Consider the following 18,094-nt stretch of genomic DNA (forward strand, 5'->3'; position numbering starts at 1 on the left):
TTCTCTGCAATAAAACTTATGTTTCTTCACCATTATTGTTTGAGAAATCTATGAGAATTGTCTTAATAGTTGACCAGAAAAACCTGCCACATATTAATCTAAATCTTTCATGTTTTCTGATTGTGATTTATATTCAACCCTGCATTTATAGGAAAACACTACGATGATGATGATGATGATGATGATGATGATGATGATGATATCTTCTCTCATGACTATTCCTTGCTCTTTGTTCAGCCCACCTTCTTCACTTTGAACCTGACCTATTTCGTTGCAACTGTGCAGGTCAAGACTTGTCATCTGTTCAAGCCAACTCAAACATTCATTCACTTTGGAAGAAAAGATCAACAGAGGGGGATTTGAAGACTGTGTGACTGTGATCCATCAAAACCTATTGTAATCACAGATAAGGCCATGAAGGTAAGCAAGTAGACATCAACGCAAGTATTGCTGCAGCATTTTTCTTGATCCGCCAGCAGACCATGTTTCTGAGACAAGCTTGCAGTTGCATGCACAGGAGTTTTGTACCTTGCATTTAACTCTTTCTTGAGAGCTGTAGTCCATGCCATCAAAGGCCGAGGCCAAGGTAAGGAAGCCATTTTTGAATGGTGGTGTGGTAGGACCAAGAAAGGGACAGGGGAAGGCGGAGGCAGTAGCAGATGGCCAGGGGAGAGGAACCTTAAACATCAAACCAGCTTAGTTTTCCACAAAGGAAAAGTAAAAGAAACCTTGATGCACCCCACCACCACCCCACCCTGCACGGAAGGTGCATGTTGAACAGATGGAATACAGTGTATCTGCACCCACAGATACAGTGTGACGGACATCAGACTTCCAACCTCCCACCCAACACACACATAGAAAATGCAGCAGCAGAACCTGCCAAGAGGATCAGCACTACATGTGTTTCCTTTGAAGCAAATCTCCAATCACCACATCTCTTCCTTTCTTGGCTGGCCTTTTGTGCTTTCTCTTTGCTCTCCTTGTGTTTCTGTCTCGAAATCTTAGGAAAAGAGACAAGAGAACACATGCGCTTGTCATTCTCCTTTCGGCGTTTTTGATGCGGATTTAAAGAGAAAATCCACTCTCGGAGGGATAGGGTGACATGGAGCAAACCGATTTTTAAGCGTGGGAAGAGATTACAACAAAGGTATTGCTTGCAATATTTATCACAGATTCCTACTTGTTCTTGAGCATAAAAAACTATCTGCAGAACCAACATATTTTTTCTTCATAGCTTCATATTAGAACTCTTCAATTTTTTCTTTTATATATATATATATATATATATACATTTATCTGTTTGAGGGAAGTTGTTTTACTTTTCATAGTGTAGACCCTTTAAAAGTTGGAAAACAAGAGAGGAAGCGAAAATCAATGCAATGCTGAAGATGGAGCCAATGAACTTGCTCCAAACTTCTTTTATGATTGCATGATGAATTTGTTTTTTTGAGGTGAACTCATAGTTCAATGACTTCCATCTGGTAGTTTGGGCATGATCTTATTTTCTTGAAGATTTAATCAAGTTTTGGATCAAGTATCATATCCAGAAAACTAACCTCACTGTGATGATCAATGTCCTCAGGCAACTTGTCATACTTGTTGGTCTTTTCCATAGCTTGTGCTTGGTGTGAGCTTGGCACAATCCAAATCCAAGCAAGGCATTGGTGTCATCTTTCAGCAGAAGCAGTTCACTTCACAGATCTGAGAGAAGGATTCTGAACAGGAATGCTGTACTAAGTGACTGTTGGATCTCAGATCCTGGCAAGAAGGCATTTAGTGAAAGCATCTACTGATCTGAGAGAAGGATCCTGAAATGGGAAGACTGTGCTAAGTGGACATTGATCTAGGATTTTGACGAGAAGGCATTTAGTGAAAGCATCTACTGATCTTAGAGCAGATTTGAGCTGTGGGCAACTCATCGGATGGAACTTGAAATCGCACTTCCAAATGTATTTTGAGTTGTTGAGCTATCAGTCAAGGACACCAAACGATCAGATTGAGGTACAAGCTCACTGGGTTGGATTCATGGATGCCAGAATGAGGAGGAACACATTTGCAAGTGGCTCAAGCATGGAGTATAAGAGAACCCCAATGATGCATCATGAGCCAGATCGCAGAACTTCTCCATCAACCTATTTCAGCATTGAATCGTTTCTGCTACTTGCCTTTGTCACTGCATCACTGCTGGTACTTCCACTCATACTGCCTCCATTGCCACCTCCGCCTTCCATGTTGCTTCTTCTACCCATTGGCCTTCTCGTTGTGCTTTTGATCCTGGCTTTTATGCCTTCGGACATACGAAACATCGCATCTTCCTACTTGTAAGTATGCTGCGAGCTTTTCATCTTTGAAGCTGATGAGTGAGTACATCTTTCTTCATTTAATTCTTTTGAATGGCATTCATGGACTTGAACTTCTTGATCACAAAAAGCTAATGAAGCCGATGAAAGTGATGCTATCTTTCAACATCATCTTACGGTAGTTCTCCACAAGAATTATGAATTCTAACAGGGAAGTGAATCTTGATGCATCGGAGCTTGAAATTTTCCATGATCCTTCTGATCAAATAGTGGACATTTGCATCGTGCTGGCAAGCAGATAGCTTCAGCTAAGAATCCAAGGCTCATGAAACATGGAACGTTCTGAACTGTCATGGACAAAGGAAAAGGAAATCTCATCTCTGTCGAGTTCTGACAGAGAATCCAGAGAGGACATGTCATGGACAAAAAAATATTGAACAAGAAAGATACAGATGCCGAGAGGAGGAAGATTTTGGTGCTTGGTTGTTTATAGTAGAGGGAGATTTCCTTTTCCTTGTGCCACTTGTGTCTTTCTGCATCATCCAAGTGTAGAAACTGAGAAACATGTTTTTCTTCAGATACAAATCAAATTCACCATTTAATGCAGCTGTATCTGCAAATTTTCCAAAATGATACATACGACTGTAAGTTGCAACTGCAGTCATTGTTCAGATGACTACACAGTGTTAAATAAAACATGTTTTTCTTCAGATACAAATCAAATTCACCATTTAATGCAGCTGTATCTGCAAATTTTCCAAAATGATACATACGACTGTAAGTTGCAACTGCAGTCATTGTTCAGATGACTACACAGTGTTAAATAAAACATGTTTTTCTTCAGATACAAATCAAATTCACCATTTAATGCAGCTGTATCTGCAAATTTTCCAAAATGATACATACGACTGTAAGTTGCAACTGCAGTCATTGTTCAGATGACTACTCAGTGTTAAATAAAACATGTTTTTCTTCAGATACAAATCAAATTCACCATTTAATGCAGCTGTATCTGCAAATTTTCCAAAATGATACATACGACTGTAAGTTGCAACTGCAGTCATTGTTCAGATGACTACACAGTGTTAAATAAAACATGTTTTTCTTCAGATACAAATCAAATTCACCATTTAATGCAGCTGTATCTGCAAATTTTCCAAAATGATACATACGACTGTAAGTTGCAACTGCAGTCATTGTTCAGATGACTACTCAGCGTTAAATAAAACATGTTTTTCTTCAGATACAAATCAAATTCACCATTTAATGCAGCTGTATCTGCAAATTTTCCAAAATGATACATACGACTGTAAGTTGCAACTGCAGTCATTGTTCAGATGACTACTCAGCGTTAAATAAAACATGTTTTTCTTCAGATACAAATCAAATTCACCATTTAATGCAGCTGTATCTGCAAATTTTCCAAAATGATACATACAACTGTAAGTTGCAACTGCAGTCATTGTTCAGATGACTACTCAGTGTTAAATAACATGGAAGGAGTAAATTGTTGATTATAACTTGATAGTATCATGTTGTTATAAATCCGGTCAATTTATGCTGTTTTTATTTTCGTCTTTACCTGGAGAGGTTATTAAATCAATGCAGATAGATTAATGATCAACATGTTGTGGTGGTGACTGAGGACTGCTGTATCTTTGGCAGTATTCATGAGTTTTCTGTAATCATCTAAAGATTCAAGCGTGCATAAAGGAGGCAGATTGAATTAGTAGGGATCATCCATTGACAAGGACTCGTGCAAGATAATCTTTAGAAAGGAAGGCTGTGTGGTGACGACGACCTTCATGATCCACCCAATCCATCAATTATTATACTGGTTGATAATGTTCCTGAATTGTATCATCATCCGCCACCTCCCCCTTCATAAAAAAAAAGGGGGTTTAAACCAGACATGGATGATAATATTGTATTTATCAGTATATTATCGGCAATTAATTAATATTTTATGTCAATAAATTATATATTATACAGACTGTCAACAAAAAATAATTACAATAACCTCAATCTCATCATAAATTATGATAAATAGAGAATATATTCCAAATTTCCCAAGTCTAAATGCAAATAGAACACAACAGATTCATTCAGATGTGTACCATCCAATCCCACCTCCACCATTGCTTTTGTAAAATGCTTAGAATTGAAACACCAAAAGAGTAGGATTTCTCATTGTACTGATAATGGATGTGCTCCTGACGACTTCTCCTATGACATGAAACAAGTTTCAATGGTGTGGCATTCTCCAAGTCTTTTGAAGTATTCATTTTTACTGATAGTCGAACATCTCAGTTCACTTAGTTCTTGCTTAATAGTCGTTGGAAATAACTGAAGGATCTAATTGATATTTAACTATATTTATATTACTTATCAAATCAAAATATATTCGACACTGTAAAATCAAAATATAATCTATACATCCTCTTCATGTATAGATTAAGTGTTCTAAAATTTTAAGAGTCGTCAGTTTTTAGGTCCTTTATGTATTCAATGAAGCAGTTTATTTTATTGACCTCCCCATAGGAGTATAGTTTAAATTCAATGCTACTGATCCATGTTAATTTCTTTTTTAAAAGATTTTGTAGGATGGATTGTGATATGTATACAAATAAAATAATTAGCACATGATACAGAATTGAAACAGAGGAAAAGAGAAACTTGGAGATGTGCACAGTCTCTGCTGACAATTCCTTTCATTGAATTTTACTGTTTAATTGGGTGTTTTCTTGAGTTTTTTTTTTACCTTCTGAGATGGAGTTTATAAAGTATACTTTGTTTTTTTTAACCAAAGGGTTTATTCTAGGCAAAGGAATAAGTAAAAAAATTATCTATTAGTTGCTTAAAAACTTGAGAGTTGTGTGAAAAAATAAGTGCACCTTTGTGTGAAACACACTCCTTTTCTTTTCCAGCTGTGATAAGTTTTTTAAAGCCATTTATTAGAAGTTACATTTTGATTTTTTAAATGACATATAAGTTCTCTAGAAGTCAAAGAAAAAAAAAATCTAACACCTTCCCTGATTGATTGTACTAAGGCTCCTAAATACCTATAAAAAATGATACTTATTGGTAAATGAAATACTTTATATTTAAATAATAAAAAGCTTATGTATTTTTTTTCTAGTCTCTTACTCCTGACTCTAATCTTACTCCTATCATGCATTCTAGTTCTCTTCCTATTCTACATCAGTTAGTTAGTATCAGAGCATCTTAACAAATCTGTCTTATACCCTATTGGGTCTAAACTAACAATAAAAACTTCAATCGATAGGGAGGTCACTCACAAATCTTTTCACCCGTAAATTAATAGTCAAACTAAGATTGTTAACAGTTCATTGGGAAGTCATCTTCTTCCTAGTTAGGTATAAATTGAGAAACTGTATCATAATCTTATCTATCACAGAGTTTACATATAATAATTCAATCAATCACTCTACTAAAAGAAGCTATTGTCATTAGCTATACTCCTTGTACGCCCATTGATCTTACACTCATTTCACTTGACTATCATGCTCTAAAATTATCATAAGTAATAAAAATTATAAATTTCTTACTAATTAATACACATCATCGTTAGAGTCAAGAGTTTCTAATTGATAATTATCTCTTGGTTCATCTTTGCTCTAAGAATTTTTTTAAAAACTCATCTAAAAAGTTATATAGTATTTTTTTAGCCTCCTTTGCTTTCTACTTATAATCTTCTCTTTAAATGTTAACTTTCTTATGACATAAGGATGATTGAGAGGTCATTCTTAATGATTATCTTATTATGACTATCTGTTTCTAATGTCACTTGAATTACTTTAAAGGAATTTCGTAACTTTGCACTATATTTATTGGATCACTACCTTATTGATCATTATTTGATTTTTTTTTTACTAGAGGAGAATGATGATAAATCATCTAGGCTTATAAAGAATTTTAGAAGAGTTCATTCTATGTAAAGAAATCAATAAAAAATAGTGAAGCTTATCAATTTACGAAAAAATTTAGATTTGAATAAAAAAACTTTATCTTCTTTTTTATGATATCTTATTTTGTTCTCTAATCTCATTTCTCTCTCTCTCTCTTTTGCTGTTCTACATCATTTTGGCGTAAGTTTTCTTTATTTCTGCAGCAGGGTTATTGGATGCATTGCCTCCACCCTGTGCTTTGTTTTCCACGAGAAGATGGCATCCACGATGAAAATAGATTTTGTTTTAATCCATCAAAAGGTGGTAATATCCGAATTCTCCATCTTTCCATAGACGAATAAACGTAAAATTAAACTTTTGTATATGAACAAATACTAGTAGGTCATAACACGCAGTGGAATTAAATGGAATCACAATCAAATAGAATATCAAGATTTACGTGAAGAACCCCTCCAAAGTAAAGGGTAAAAATCATAGGGCAAACTAAAGATAATCCACTATTAGAATGATGAAAATACAAATCTCAATCTCTTGCCCAAAACCCTAACAATAATCACAAGAGAATAACTAAGATACAAGGATCACGTCACTGTCTATAATATCTAAAACCTCCCTAAATAATCGCAGCAAGAGTCTACTATAGATTTGATCCAACCTGAGATGAGAACACTACTAGATGATTGAGAACAGTCTCTTTGTGTTGTCCTTATTTTCTTCCCTTTCTTTCTCTTATTTTTTTACCTTTTTCTTTTCCTTTTTGAATCAATATACTGCTTCAAAGATCTCCTCTCATTGCTGTCCTTTTTTTGCCTTAAAAATGCAGCCCTCACACCCCCTAACTTTTGATCTAAGGTTAGGTCGAAGGGAGTAGGCTGTGGGCTGATAAAGCCCACCTTAGGCTGAACATATGGGTTGTCAGCCCAACAACCTCCCCATTCAGCCCATAAGGGAGACTGTCCCAAGACTCCTCAATATGAAGCCATGTCGACCATCTGTCAGCATATCTCCTGTCTTTCTTTTGGTAAGGTTTTTGTCAATATGTCTGCTTAGTTATCATCTATGTGAATTTTCAGAAGCTGCAACTGCTTCTCTTCAAATACATTTCGAATCCAGTGGTATCTGACATCTATATGCTTTGACTTAAAATGAAACATTGGGTTCTTACATAAATGGATGACACTCTAACTGTCACAATGTATCACATAATTTTCTTGTTCAACCCCAATTCTTGTAAAAATTCTTTCATCCATAATATTTCTTTGCAAACCTCTGTAGTAACAATATATTCTACTTATGTGATGGAGAGAGCAATACACTTTTGCAATATGGATTGTCATGACATAGCTCTGTAATATCCCATTAGTCCCATATCAGAAGTGGGGAATGTGTATGATTAGCTTATAAGGGCCTGATGAGTGTACTACGAAAACTCCCGCTTAAGCATTTTGGTTCGCCGTTGAGGACCAAATTAGAGTTATTGGCCAGTTAGCTCATCAGACCCGGGTCATGACATTTGGTATTAGAGCCGACCTAGCATTAGGGCAGGGTGAGAGGGCTGCAGTAGGAAAGGGCTACCCGTGGATGGAGTCAGAGAACTCATCACGGCGTGGAGCCACCACTGAGTTAAACCTCACATGCACTATGCTAGGGTTCGATCTGGGTTATGTTCGACCTTGACAAGGACGTCAAGCTAATTGAGTTGGGGATAGTGTAATATCACATTAGTCCCACATCGGAAGTGGGGAATGTGTATGATTAGCTTATAAGGGCCTGATGAGTGTACTACGTAAACTCCCGCTTAAGCATTTTGGTCCGCCGTTGAGGACCAAAATAGAGTTATTGGCCAGTTAGCTCATCAGACCCAGGTCGTGACAAGCTCCCCCTGCAAAAGTAAGTACATAACCTGATGTAGACTTCCTCGTATTTATATCTCTTGTCATATCTGCATCTGTGTAACCTATCAACTCTGTGTAACCTATCAACACAAGTGGTCTACCTCCAAAGCTTAAACAAACCTTAGAGCTCAAATCCACTTCACTGTTGCCCAGTACTCTTTGCCTAGATTTGTAAGAAATCTACTAGTAACACCAACTACATATGTGATGTTCGACCTCGTACATACCATTGTATACATTAAACTTCCAACTGCTGAAGCATAAGGTGTTAGGATCAAGAGCACTAAGAGACCATTGTATACATTAAACTTCCAACTGCTGAAGCATAAGGTGTTAGGATCAAGAGCACTAAGAGAGAGAGTAACAATGTCTGCAACTCATCATCAAGAGACATTTTTACAGAGGATAACTGGTTAGTAATACTCTGTATTTTATTCAAATGCTCAGCAATAGAAGCACCCTCTCTATATTTTAGGTTCACAAGTTTTTTAATTAAGAAAGCTTTGTTACCGGCTATTTTCCTTTCATAGAGACTTTCCAACTTTTTCCAAAGAGAATATGCAGAACTTTCAGAAATATGGTGAAAGACACTATCATCAAGCCATTGTTGAATAAACCCAATTATTTTTTGATCTAATCTCTTCCACTCATCATCTGTCATCTTTCATAGTTGTGGGTTTTGCACCATCCCCCTACAAAGGTCCATACAAATCTTTGCAATACAAGATATCTTTCATTCTTGGTTTTCATATTATCCAATTATTTCCATTCAAACTAATCATGCGAGAAACACTACTAGCGTCCATGTTCAAATACAAAATTAAATCACCAAAACCCTACTCTGATACTAGTTGATGGGATATAAAGTGAAATTAAACTTTTATATATGAACAAATACTAGTAGGTCATAACACGTAACAGAATTAAATGGAATCATAATCAAATAGAACACCAAGATTTACGCGGAAAACCCTTTCAAAGTGAAGGGTAAAAACCACAGGGCAAACTAGAGATAATCCACTATTAGAATAATGAATATACAAATCTCAATCTCTTGCCCAAAACCCTAGCAATAATCATAAGAGAATAACTGGGATATAAGGATCATGTTATTGTCCATAATATCTAAAACCTCCTTAAGTAATCACAGCAAGAGTCTACTGTAGATTTGATCTAACCTGAGATGAGAACACTACTAGGTGATTGAGAACAGTCTCTGTACATTGTCCTTATTTTCTTTCCTTTTTTTCTCTTATTTTTCTGCCTTTTTCTTCTCCTCTTTGAATGAAGATGCTGCTTCAAAGATCTCCCCTTGTTGCTGTAGTTTTTCTGCATTAAAAACACAGCCCTCGCACCCCCTAATTTTTGATCTAGTGTTAGGTCAAAGGGGGTGGGCTATGGACTGCTAAAACCCACGTTGGCCTGAATATATAGGCTGTCAGCCCAACACTTCTGTGGTGTTGGGAAAAAACCTATTGAAGCGGAATAATTCTTTTCCCTCTTTGTGTATCAAAATAGGTTCCTCATCAAAATACCAAATTGATATCAAAATGTAAATATCTATATGCTTTGACTTAAAATGAAACATTGGGTTCTTACATAAATGGATGACACTCTAACTGTCACAATGTATCACATAATTTTCTTGTTCAACCCCAATTCTTGTAAAAATTCTTTCATCCATAATATTTCTTTGCAAACCTCTGTAGTAACAATATATTCTACTTCTGTGATGGAGAGAGCAATACACCTTTGCAATATGGATTGTCATGACATAGCTATGTAATATCCCATTAGTCCCACATCGGAAGTGGGGAATGTGTATGATTAGCTTATAAGGGCCTGATGAGTGTACTACGAAAACTCCCGCTTAAGCATTTTGGTCCGCCGTTGAGGACCAAAATAGAGTTATTGGCCAGTTAGCTCATCAGACCCGGGTCGTGACATTTGGTATCAGAGCCGACCTAGCATTAGGGTAGGGTGAGAGGGCTGCAGTAGGAAAGGGCTACCCGTGGATTGAGTCAGAGAACTCATCACGTCGTGGAGCCACCACTGAGTTAAATCTCACATGCACTATGCTAGGGTTCGATCTGGGTTATGTTTGACCTTGACGAGGATGTCAAGCTAATTGAGTTGGGGATAGTGTAATATCCCATTAGTCCCACATCGGAAGTGGGGAATGTATATGATTAGCTTATAAGGGCCTGATGAGTGTACTACGTAAACTCCCGCTTAAGCATTTTGGTCCGCCATTGAGGACCAAAATAGAGTTATTGGCCAGTTAGCTCATCAGACCGGGGTCGTGAGCATTTTGGTCCGCCATTGAGGACCAAAATAGAGTGACCAAAATAGAGTTATTGGCCAGTTAGCTCATCAGACCGGGGTCGTGACATTTGGTATCAGAGCCGACCTAGCATTAGGGCAGGGTGAGAGGGCTGCAGTAGGAAAGAGCTACCCGTGGATGGAGTCAGAGAACTCATCACGGCGTGGAGCCACCACTGAGTTAAACCTCACATGCACTATGCTAGGGTTCGATCTGGGTTATGTTCGACCTTGACGAGGACGTCAAGCTAATTGAGTTGGGTTGAGAACCAAAATAGAGTTGGTCTACCTCCAAAGGTTAACTCCCGCTTAAGGCCATTGAGGACCAAAATAGAGTTATTGGCCAGTTAGCTCATCAGACCCGGGTCGTGACAAGCTCCCCCTGCAAAAGTAAGTACATAACCTGATATAGACTTCCTCGTATTTATATCTCTTGTCATATCTGCATCTATGTAACCTATCAACACAAGTGGTCTACCTCTCTTGTCATATCTGCATCTGTGACCTATCAACACAAGTGGTCTACCTCTCTTGTCATATCTGCATCTGTGTAACCTATCAACACAAGTGGTCTACCTCCAAAGGTTAAACAAACCTTAGAGCTCTCTCTGAAATATTTAAAAATCCACTTCACATATGTGATGTTCGACTTCGTACGTACCATTGTATACATTAAACTTCCAACTGCTGAAGCATAAGTTGTTACCAAATTGATATCAAAATGTAAATATCAACCAGCACAGCATAAACAAAAGAGTAGAGTAAGACCAAATCTTTTAACGTGGAAAACCTAATGTGGGTGAAATATTTAAAAATCCACTTCACATATGTGATGTTCGACTTCGTACATACCATTGTATACATTAAACTTCCAACTGCTGAAGCATAAGTTGTTACCAAATTGATATCAAAATGTAAATATCAACCAGCACAGCATAAACAAAAGAGTAGAATAATTAATTAATTACAGTGAGACCAAATCTTTTAACGTGGAAAACCTAATGTGGGAAAAATCACGGGATCGTAGTCCACCTCAAACTTCCACTATCAATAATAATGATAATGGGTTTACAGTAAATCTTCTCTAGAATAACTAGAGGATCATAATAACATCAAAAACATAGATCTTGGCTCTAGCATATCATCATATAGGATGGATCTCCTCAAAAGAGAATTCTAGATCTCACAAAGTGAGTATAGCAGGAAAGTACCTTAGAGAGGGTAAATTGTAGATCAACACCATTAGAATTATAGAGTTTGTTGTTAGGATTCTCCACATAAAATTTGGGCCAAAACTGACAACGTTTGACCACCGATCGTCAACCTCTTTTCTCTCTTTGCGCCGTCGCTCGCTACATGCTCATCTGCACACGCACGCTGCTCTCTCTAATTTGCTACCCTCACTTTTCTCTCTTAATTATTGAGTTGGACTTATGGCCCAAATTTTCTAAGCTCACATATGGGCTGAACCCAACAATTCTCCCCCTCCAGCTCATATGGTGGGCTGTACTAAGCCCGCTCTTTGCCTACATGCTTCAAGCTTCTCCTTAGGCAAAAACTTTGTCAACATATCTGATCCATTCTCATTAGTATGCACTTTTTCCAACTCTAATTCTTTCATCTCAAGCACATCACAAATCCAGTGATATCTCACATCAATATGCTTGGATCTAGAATGGTATGTTAAATTCTTGAAGAGGTAAATGACACTCTGACTATCACAGTAAACACTATATCCTTCCTGTTTCAAGCCCAATTCCTGTAGAAACTTTTTCATCTATAAAACTGCCTTACAGGCTTTAGTAATTACTATGTATTTTGCTTCTATGGTTGATAGAGCAACATAATTCTGTAACTTTGATTGCCAAGAGACTGCTCCCCCTGCAAATGTCATCAAGAACCCTGAAGTAGACTTCCTGGAATTAGTATCACTTGCCATGTCTGTATCTGTGTACCCTTCTAACACAGGTTCATCATTACCAAAACATAAGGAAGTACCTCTTAGATATCTTAATATTTATTTCACTTTTGTCCAATGTTCCTTTCTAGGATTAGAGAGAAATTGACTGACAACTTCAACTGCATGAACTATATCTGGCCTTGTACAAACCATAGCATACATCAAACTACCTATTGCAGATGAGTAAGGTACTTTGGACATTTCTTCTTTTTCTTTATCACTTGTAGGACATTGTTTCGAACTAAGCTTGAAATGACCTACAACTGGAGAATAAACTACTTTGACTTTACTCATGTTGAATCTTTCAAGAACCTTTTCAATGTAAGTCTCCTGAGATAGCCAAATCTTTCTTTTCTTCCTATCACAAAGAATCTTTATGCCAAGTATTTGTTTCACCGATCCCAATTCTTTCATGGCAAAAGACTTACTTAGCTCTCTTTTAAGCTTTTTAATTTTTCGAGCATCATTACCAACAATCAGCATATCATCAACATATCACAGTAAATTAATAAAATCATCATCTGAAAATTTCTTCATAAACACACAATGATCAGATGCGGTTCTATTATAACCTTAGCTCATCATAAAGGAATCAAACTTCTTGTACCACTATCTAGGTGCCTATTTGAGTCCATATAAGCTTTTCCTAAGATTATACACCAGATTTTCTTTTTCCTTGACTTTGAAACCTTCTAGTTGCTCCATATAAATTTCTTCTTCTAAGTCACCATGAAGAAATGTTATTTTTACATCAAGTTGCTCAACTTCTAAATTCAAGCGGGCAACTAAACCAAGAACAACTCGGATAGAGGACATTTTCACAACTAGAGAAAATATTTCTTCAAAAACAATACCTTTCTTCTGATTGAATCCTTTCACAACTAGTCATGTCTTGTTTATTGTGAGCTATTATTTTTAGTCTTCAATTTATATACCCACTTATTCTTGAGAGCTTTCTTCTCTTTAGGCAATTTTACCAAGTCATATATGTGGTTCTTAAGCAAGGATCTCATCTCTTCTTGCATGGCTTTAACCCACTCATTTTTATTCTCATGTAGAATAACTTCTTAGTAAGTTTCTGGCTCTCCCTCGTCAGTAAGCATAACATACTCATATGGAGGATATCTGGTAGATGGTTGTCGCTCTCTAGTGGATCTTCTCAATGGAATCTCAACTGGTGGTGGAGGTGCTTGTTCAGTTGGTTCAGCATCATCAATTGTAGGTGTATCATCACTGGTATTCTCACCACAATCTTCTTGTTCATCTCCCCCATGATCATCATAAACTACAGGTGAAGGAACTGGACCCAAACTCCAAGGAATATAAACAAAGGTTTCTGGCTTCTCAATATTATCCCCATCATCAAACAATTGGTCTTCAAGAAACACAACATCTCTACTTCTAATAATCTTCTTGTTCACTGGATCTCATAATCTGTATCCAAACTCTTCATGACAATATGCCAAAAAGATACATGCTTTTGCTTTACTATCAAGCTTGGACCTCTCATCTTTGGAAATATGAACAAATGCTTTACACCCAAAGACTCTTAAGTGATTATAAGATATATTTTTTCCTCTCTATACTCTCTCTAGAACATCACCTTTCAGAAGAACTGATGGAGAAAGATTTATCAGATCAACTGTAGTTATCATAGCCTCCCCCAAAATGACTTTGGTAACTTGGTGTGGGAAATCATACACCTAATCCTTTCTTCAATAGTTCTGTTCATCCTTTCTGCCACACCATTATGTTGAGGAGTTTTAGGAATTATTTTCTCAAGCCTAATACCATAGAACCTACAATAATTCTCAAAAGGACCCCTGTACTCACCATCATTATATGATAGAATACACTTTAGTTTTATGATAGTTTCTCTTTCAACACTAACTTGAAACTCCTTGAAAACATCGAGTACCTGGTCTTTAGATTTCAAAGCAAAAGCTCACACTTTTCTAGAATAGTCATCAATAAAAATAAAAAAATAAAGAGCACATCCAAGAGTTCTAGTTTGCATAGTACAGACATCAGTATGAACTAAATCACTAACATCTGACCTTCTAGATGATGGATATGTATGAAATGCAACTCTATGTGTTTTTCCAACTAAGCAATGATTACAAGATTTAAGATATGTACCTTGCAACTCTGGTAAGAATTGCTTTCTAGCAAGAGTTTGAAGTCCCTTCTCGCTGATATGTCCAAGCCTCTTATGCCAAAAATCTATACTTTCACCTTTTTGAATTGCATTAATCTCTCATTTGTATAGCTTAGCTTCCATGACATAAAAAGAGTTAAGTTTCTTTCCTCTTGCGACAATCAGAGAACCTTTAGTGAGTTTCCATTTGCTTTCACCAAAATAGTGCGCAAAGCCCTCATCATCAAGTCTACCTGTAGATATCGAGTTAAAACGAATATCTAGAACATACCTTATATCTTTGAGTATCAATTTGCTCCCAATATTGGTCTCTAAGTAAATATCTCTAATACCCACAATCTTAGATATACCACTGCTTCCCATTCTAACATTACTAAAATCACCAGCAATGTAAGATCTAAAAAAATCACCATGAGAAGTGACATGAAATGAAGCACTAGAGTCAATTACCCAATTACTGTCCTGAGCTACAAGACTAACACAACCTTCATCAAAGACAATAGGGATATTACCTTCAGCAGCAACTGTATTGGTCTCTTTCTCATTTTTCTTCATTTCATTCTGTTCTCGCTTCCAAAACCTACACTCTTTCTTCATGTGACCTAGCCTGTTACAATGAAAATATTTGATTTCTCTTTTAGACTTGGATCTTCCTCTATATCCATGTGGGTTTCTGCTATGACTTCTTCCACGTCTTTCTTGTTTTTCAGTAACAAATACACCAGAAGAAGATTCACCTTGTTCTTTCCTTCTAGCATTTTCATTTAGCAAACTGTTTTTAACCATATCTATAGTTAGAGTTTCCTCTGGTGTAGAGTTGCAAATAGTCACCACATACGTTTCCCAACTTTCTAGTAAAGAGCTGAGAAATAATAATCCTTGCATCTCATCATTTATATTCATTTTCATAGCAACCAACTTATTTGCAAGACTCTGAAATAGGCTTATGTGCTCAAAATATTACCACAATCTTTATACTTCAAATTTACAAATCTTATGAGGAGAGAAATTCTATTTCCTACTGTCTTTTTCGCAAAGAGGTTTTCTAACCTTTGCCAAACAACATCACATCTCTAGTTTTATCTAAAATATGCTCATGCAAGTTTATATTCATCCATCTTCTAATATAGGCAATGACTTTTCTATGTTGAGCTTCGCATTCTTTATCGTCCATAGTAGAAGGTTTATCTTTAACCTTGATAGGCTTATACAAATCTTTGCAATAGAGCAAATCTTCCATCAGACGCCTCCAAGTGGAATAATTTGATGAGTTCAATTTAATCATACCATATGACTGCTCTATTTCAATCACACAAGAAAACTAGCATCAAACAATCTGTTGCTCTGATACTACTTGTTAGGAAAAAACCTGTTGAAGTGGAATAATTTTTTTTCCTCTTTGTGTATCAAAATAGATTCCTCATTAAAATACCAACTTGATATCAAAATGTAAATATTAACAAGCACAGCATAAATAATAGAGCAATTAATCAATCACATAAGGAGACCAAATCTTTTAACGTGAAAAACCCAATGTGGGAAAACCCACTGGACCATAGTCCACCTCAAACTTCTACTATCAATAATAATGATAACAGGTTTACAGTAAATCTTCTCTAGAATAACTAGAGGATCATAATAACATCAAGAACATAGATCTTAGCTCTAGCATATCATCATATAGGATGGATCTCCTGAAAAGACAATTCTAGATCTCACAAAGTGGGTATAGCAGGAAAGTACCTTAGAGAGGGTAAACTGTAGATCAATACAGTTACGATTGTAGAGTTTACTGCAAGGATTCTCCATATAAAATTTGGGTCAAAACTGATAACGTTTGGCTACCGATCATCAACCTCTTTTCTCTCTTTGCATCGTCGCTCGTTGCACACTCATTTGCACCGCCCTTACCTTTCTCTTTTATTTAGGCTTATGATCCAAATTGTCCAAGCCCACGTATGGGCGGCTGGACCCAACATGTGGAACGGAGTCTCATATGATATTAAAAACAGAGTCTCATAAAAAAAAAAAAAAATGGAACGGAGGAGCATGAGAAACTTTAATAGTTCATGCTGATTCTTATTTTAATTAGTCTATCGTGTCAAAATGCAAATCAGGTTCTTCAACCCAGTGATTAGAATCAATTGTAGAACTTCGTCAGTGTCGATCCACGTTGTAGAGTTGAGTTTGATATGGGGCACAGTTTGAAGACTGACTAAACTTTTCGTAGGGTCGGATGCTTTTCAAAATGTATCCCTGAATCCCTCACCTCACGTCACCTCACATACAAGGAAAGAGACTCCTATTTACATAGATAGCTCTTGGAACGAAGAATAACATTCTTCCCTCGAGCTCATGCTGGATGAATTCAACGCTTGGATCTTGAATTCATCTAATTAGCTGGGTGAAGAAGAAGACCTTTGTCGTTTCCCTAGGAAAGTGGGGAACGAAAGATAAAGAAGAAACTAATAACCTGACGATATTTGCAAACGATGGGACTTCCGAGAGTACGAAACGAATTTTCTGTCGTGTTTCATCCGAAGAAGAGGCTTCCAAACGTGTTGTCCGGATGGGGAACCTAAGAACAAGGGAGTTGTTGATTGATGTCCGTCTTCCCATGGAAATAGATAGATAGATAGATAGATAGATATATCACAAATCCACAATTTTTCTAGTACTTGATATTTTCTCTGAATTCTGACCATCTTGTCGAAACCCAACCGGTGGTGAGAAAACATCTGCATGATTGCAGAGAAACCACAGGAAAAGATTCAAAATTGCAGAGGATCCAATAATTTGCCCTTTTCATTGGGAAAAAGGCTGCATTCTTGGGTTGGTTATCTGTCCCGCTTCCCCATAAAAAGACAACAATGCAATCACATGATTGCCAATGCCCTCACGTCACGTATCCACCCGCATCTCTGGTCTGCCGATCCTATCGTCATCGACTGCCAGATACAGCGAGCAGATCTTTTATCTTTCTGTTACAACCATGGAAATAATTTGCAGCTCACAAAAGAAGAAGAAGAGTAGAATTAGCTTAAGTTTATCGACAACTACATACATAATCGATTATAATACTGCTGCTTCGTCTATTACAATCTCTTGCCTCACAATAAAGAAAAAAAGGAGACATGTGATTGATCTAATATCCTGCTTCATGGAGAGGATTCGATCCCCATAGACTGTCGGACACTGCAGTCTGAGCATTAGGCAGCTCACCGAGTGGTTGCATTTGGGGTTGTGAGAGCATGGAGAGCAGATGGTTCAGTTGATTCGAGTATTCATGTTGGTCGTCAACTCCAGCTGCGGTCACAGGTGAACAAGTCGAAGAAAGGGTGGTTCGCGTTGAGAAGAACACTGCATCCGATTGCTGGGTGGATGAAGTCCCATCTTCTGTTGCTGTTCTGAAGCTTACCGTGCTTTTGATGTCATCCGTAGCCCCTTCAAGAGAGGCCGGCCTGCGAGCGTGCGTGTGTCGGAGATGGTCTTCGCTCCCACCTCTCTTGTAGACTCGGCAGATGGAG

General features: G+C 37.1%; 1 protein-coding gene and 1 long non-coding RNA gene across 3 annotated transcripts in view; one reads left to right on the plus strand and one right to left on the minus strand.

Annotated features, from left to right (window-relative positions):
• Positions 1–273: 273 nt before the first annotated feature.
• LOC135638275 (uncharacterized) lies at positions 274–2,915 on the plus strand. The gene is made up of 3 exons (XR_010496571.1): positions 274–420; positions 506–1,150; positions 1,586–2,915. It is a non-coding gene; the product is annotated as an uncharacterized LOC135638275 (long non-coding RNA).
• Positions 2,916–17,585: 14,670 nt separating this feature from the next.
• The window catches only part of LOC135638102 (NAC domain-containing protein 35-like), a 1,412-nt gene continuing 903 nt past the window's right edge, over positions 17,586–18,094 (minus strand). For both annotated transcript variants that reach the window (XM_065151058.1, XM_065151057.1), the window contains exon 3: positions 17,586–18,094. This exon is cut by the window's right edge. In XM_065151058.1, coding sequence (XP_065007130.1) covers positions 17,713–18,094 — 382 coding nt within the window. In that variant the 3' untranslated portion in view covers positions 17,586–17,712.

The sequence above is a fragment of the Musa acuminata genome, chromosome BXJ3-5 (genome assembly GCF_036884655.1).
Source record: "Musa acuminata AAA Group cultivar baxijiao chromosome BXJ3-5, Cavendish_Baxijiao_AAA, whole genome shotgun sequence".
In the NCBI taxonomy this organism is placed as follows: domain Eukaryota; kingdom Viridiplantae; phylum Streptophyta; class Magnoliopsida; order Zingiberales; family Musaceae; genus Musa; species Musa acuminata.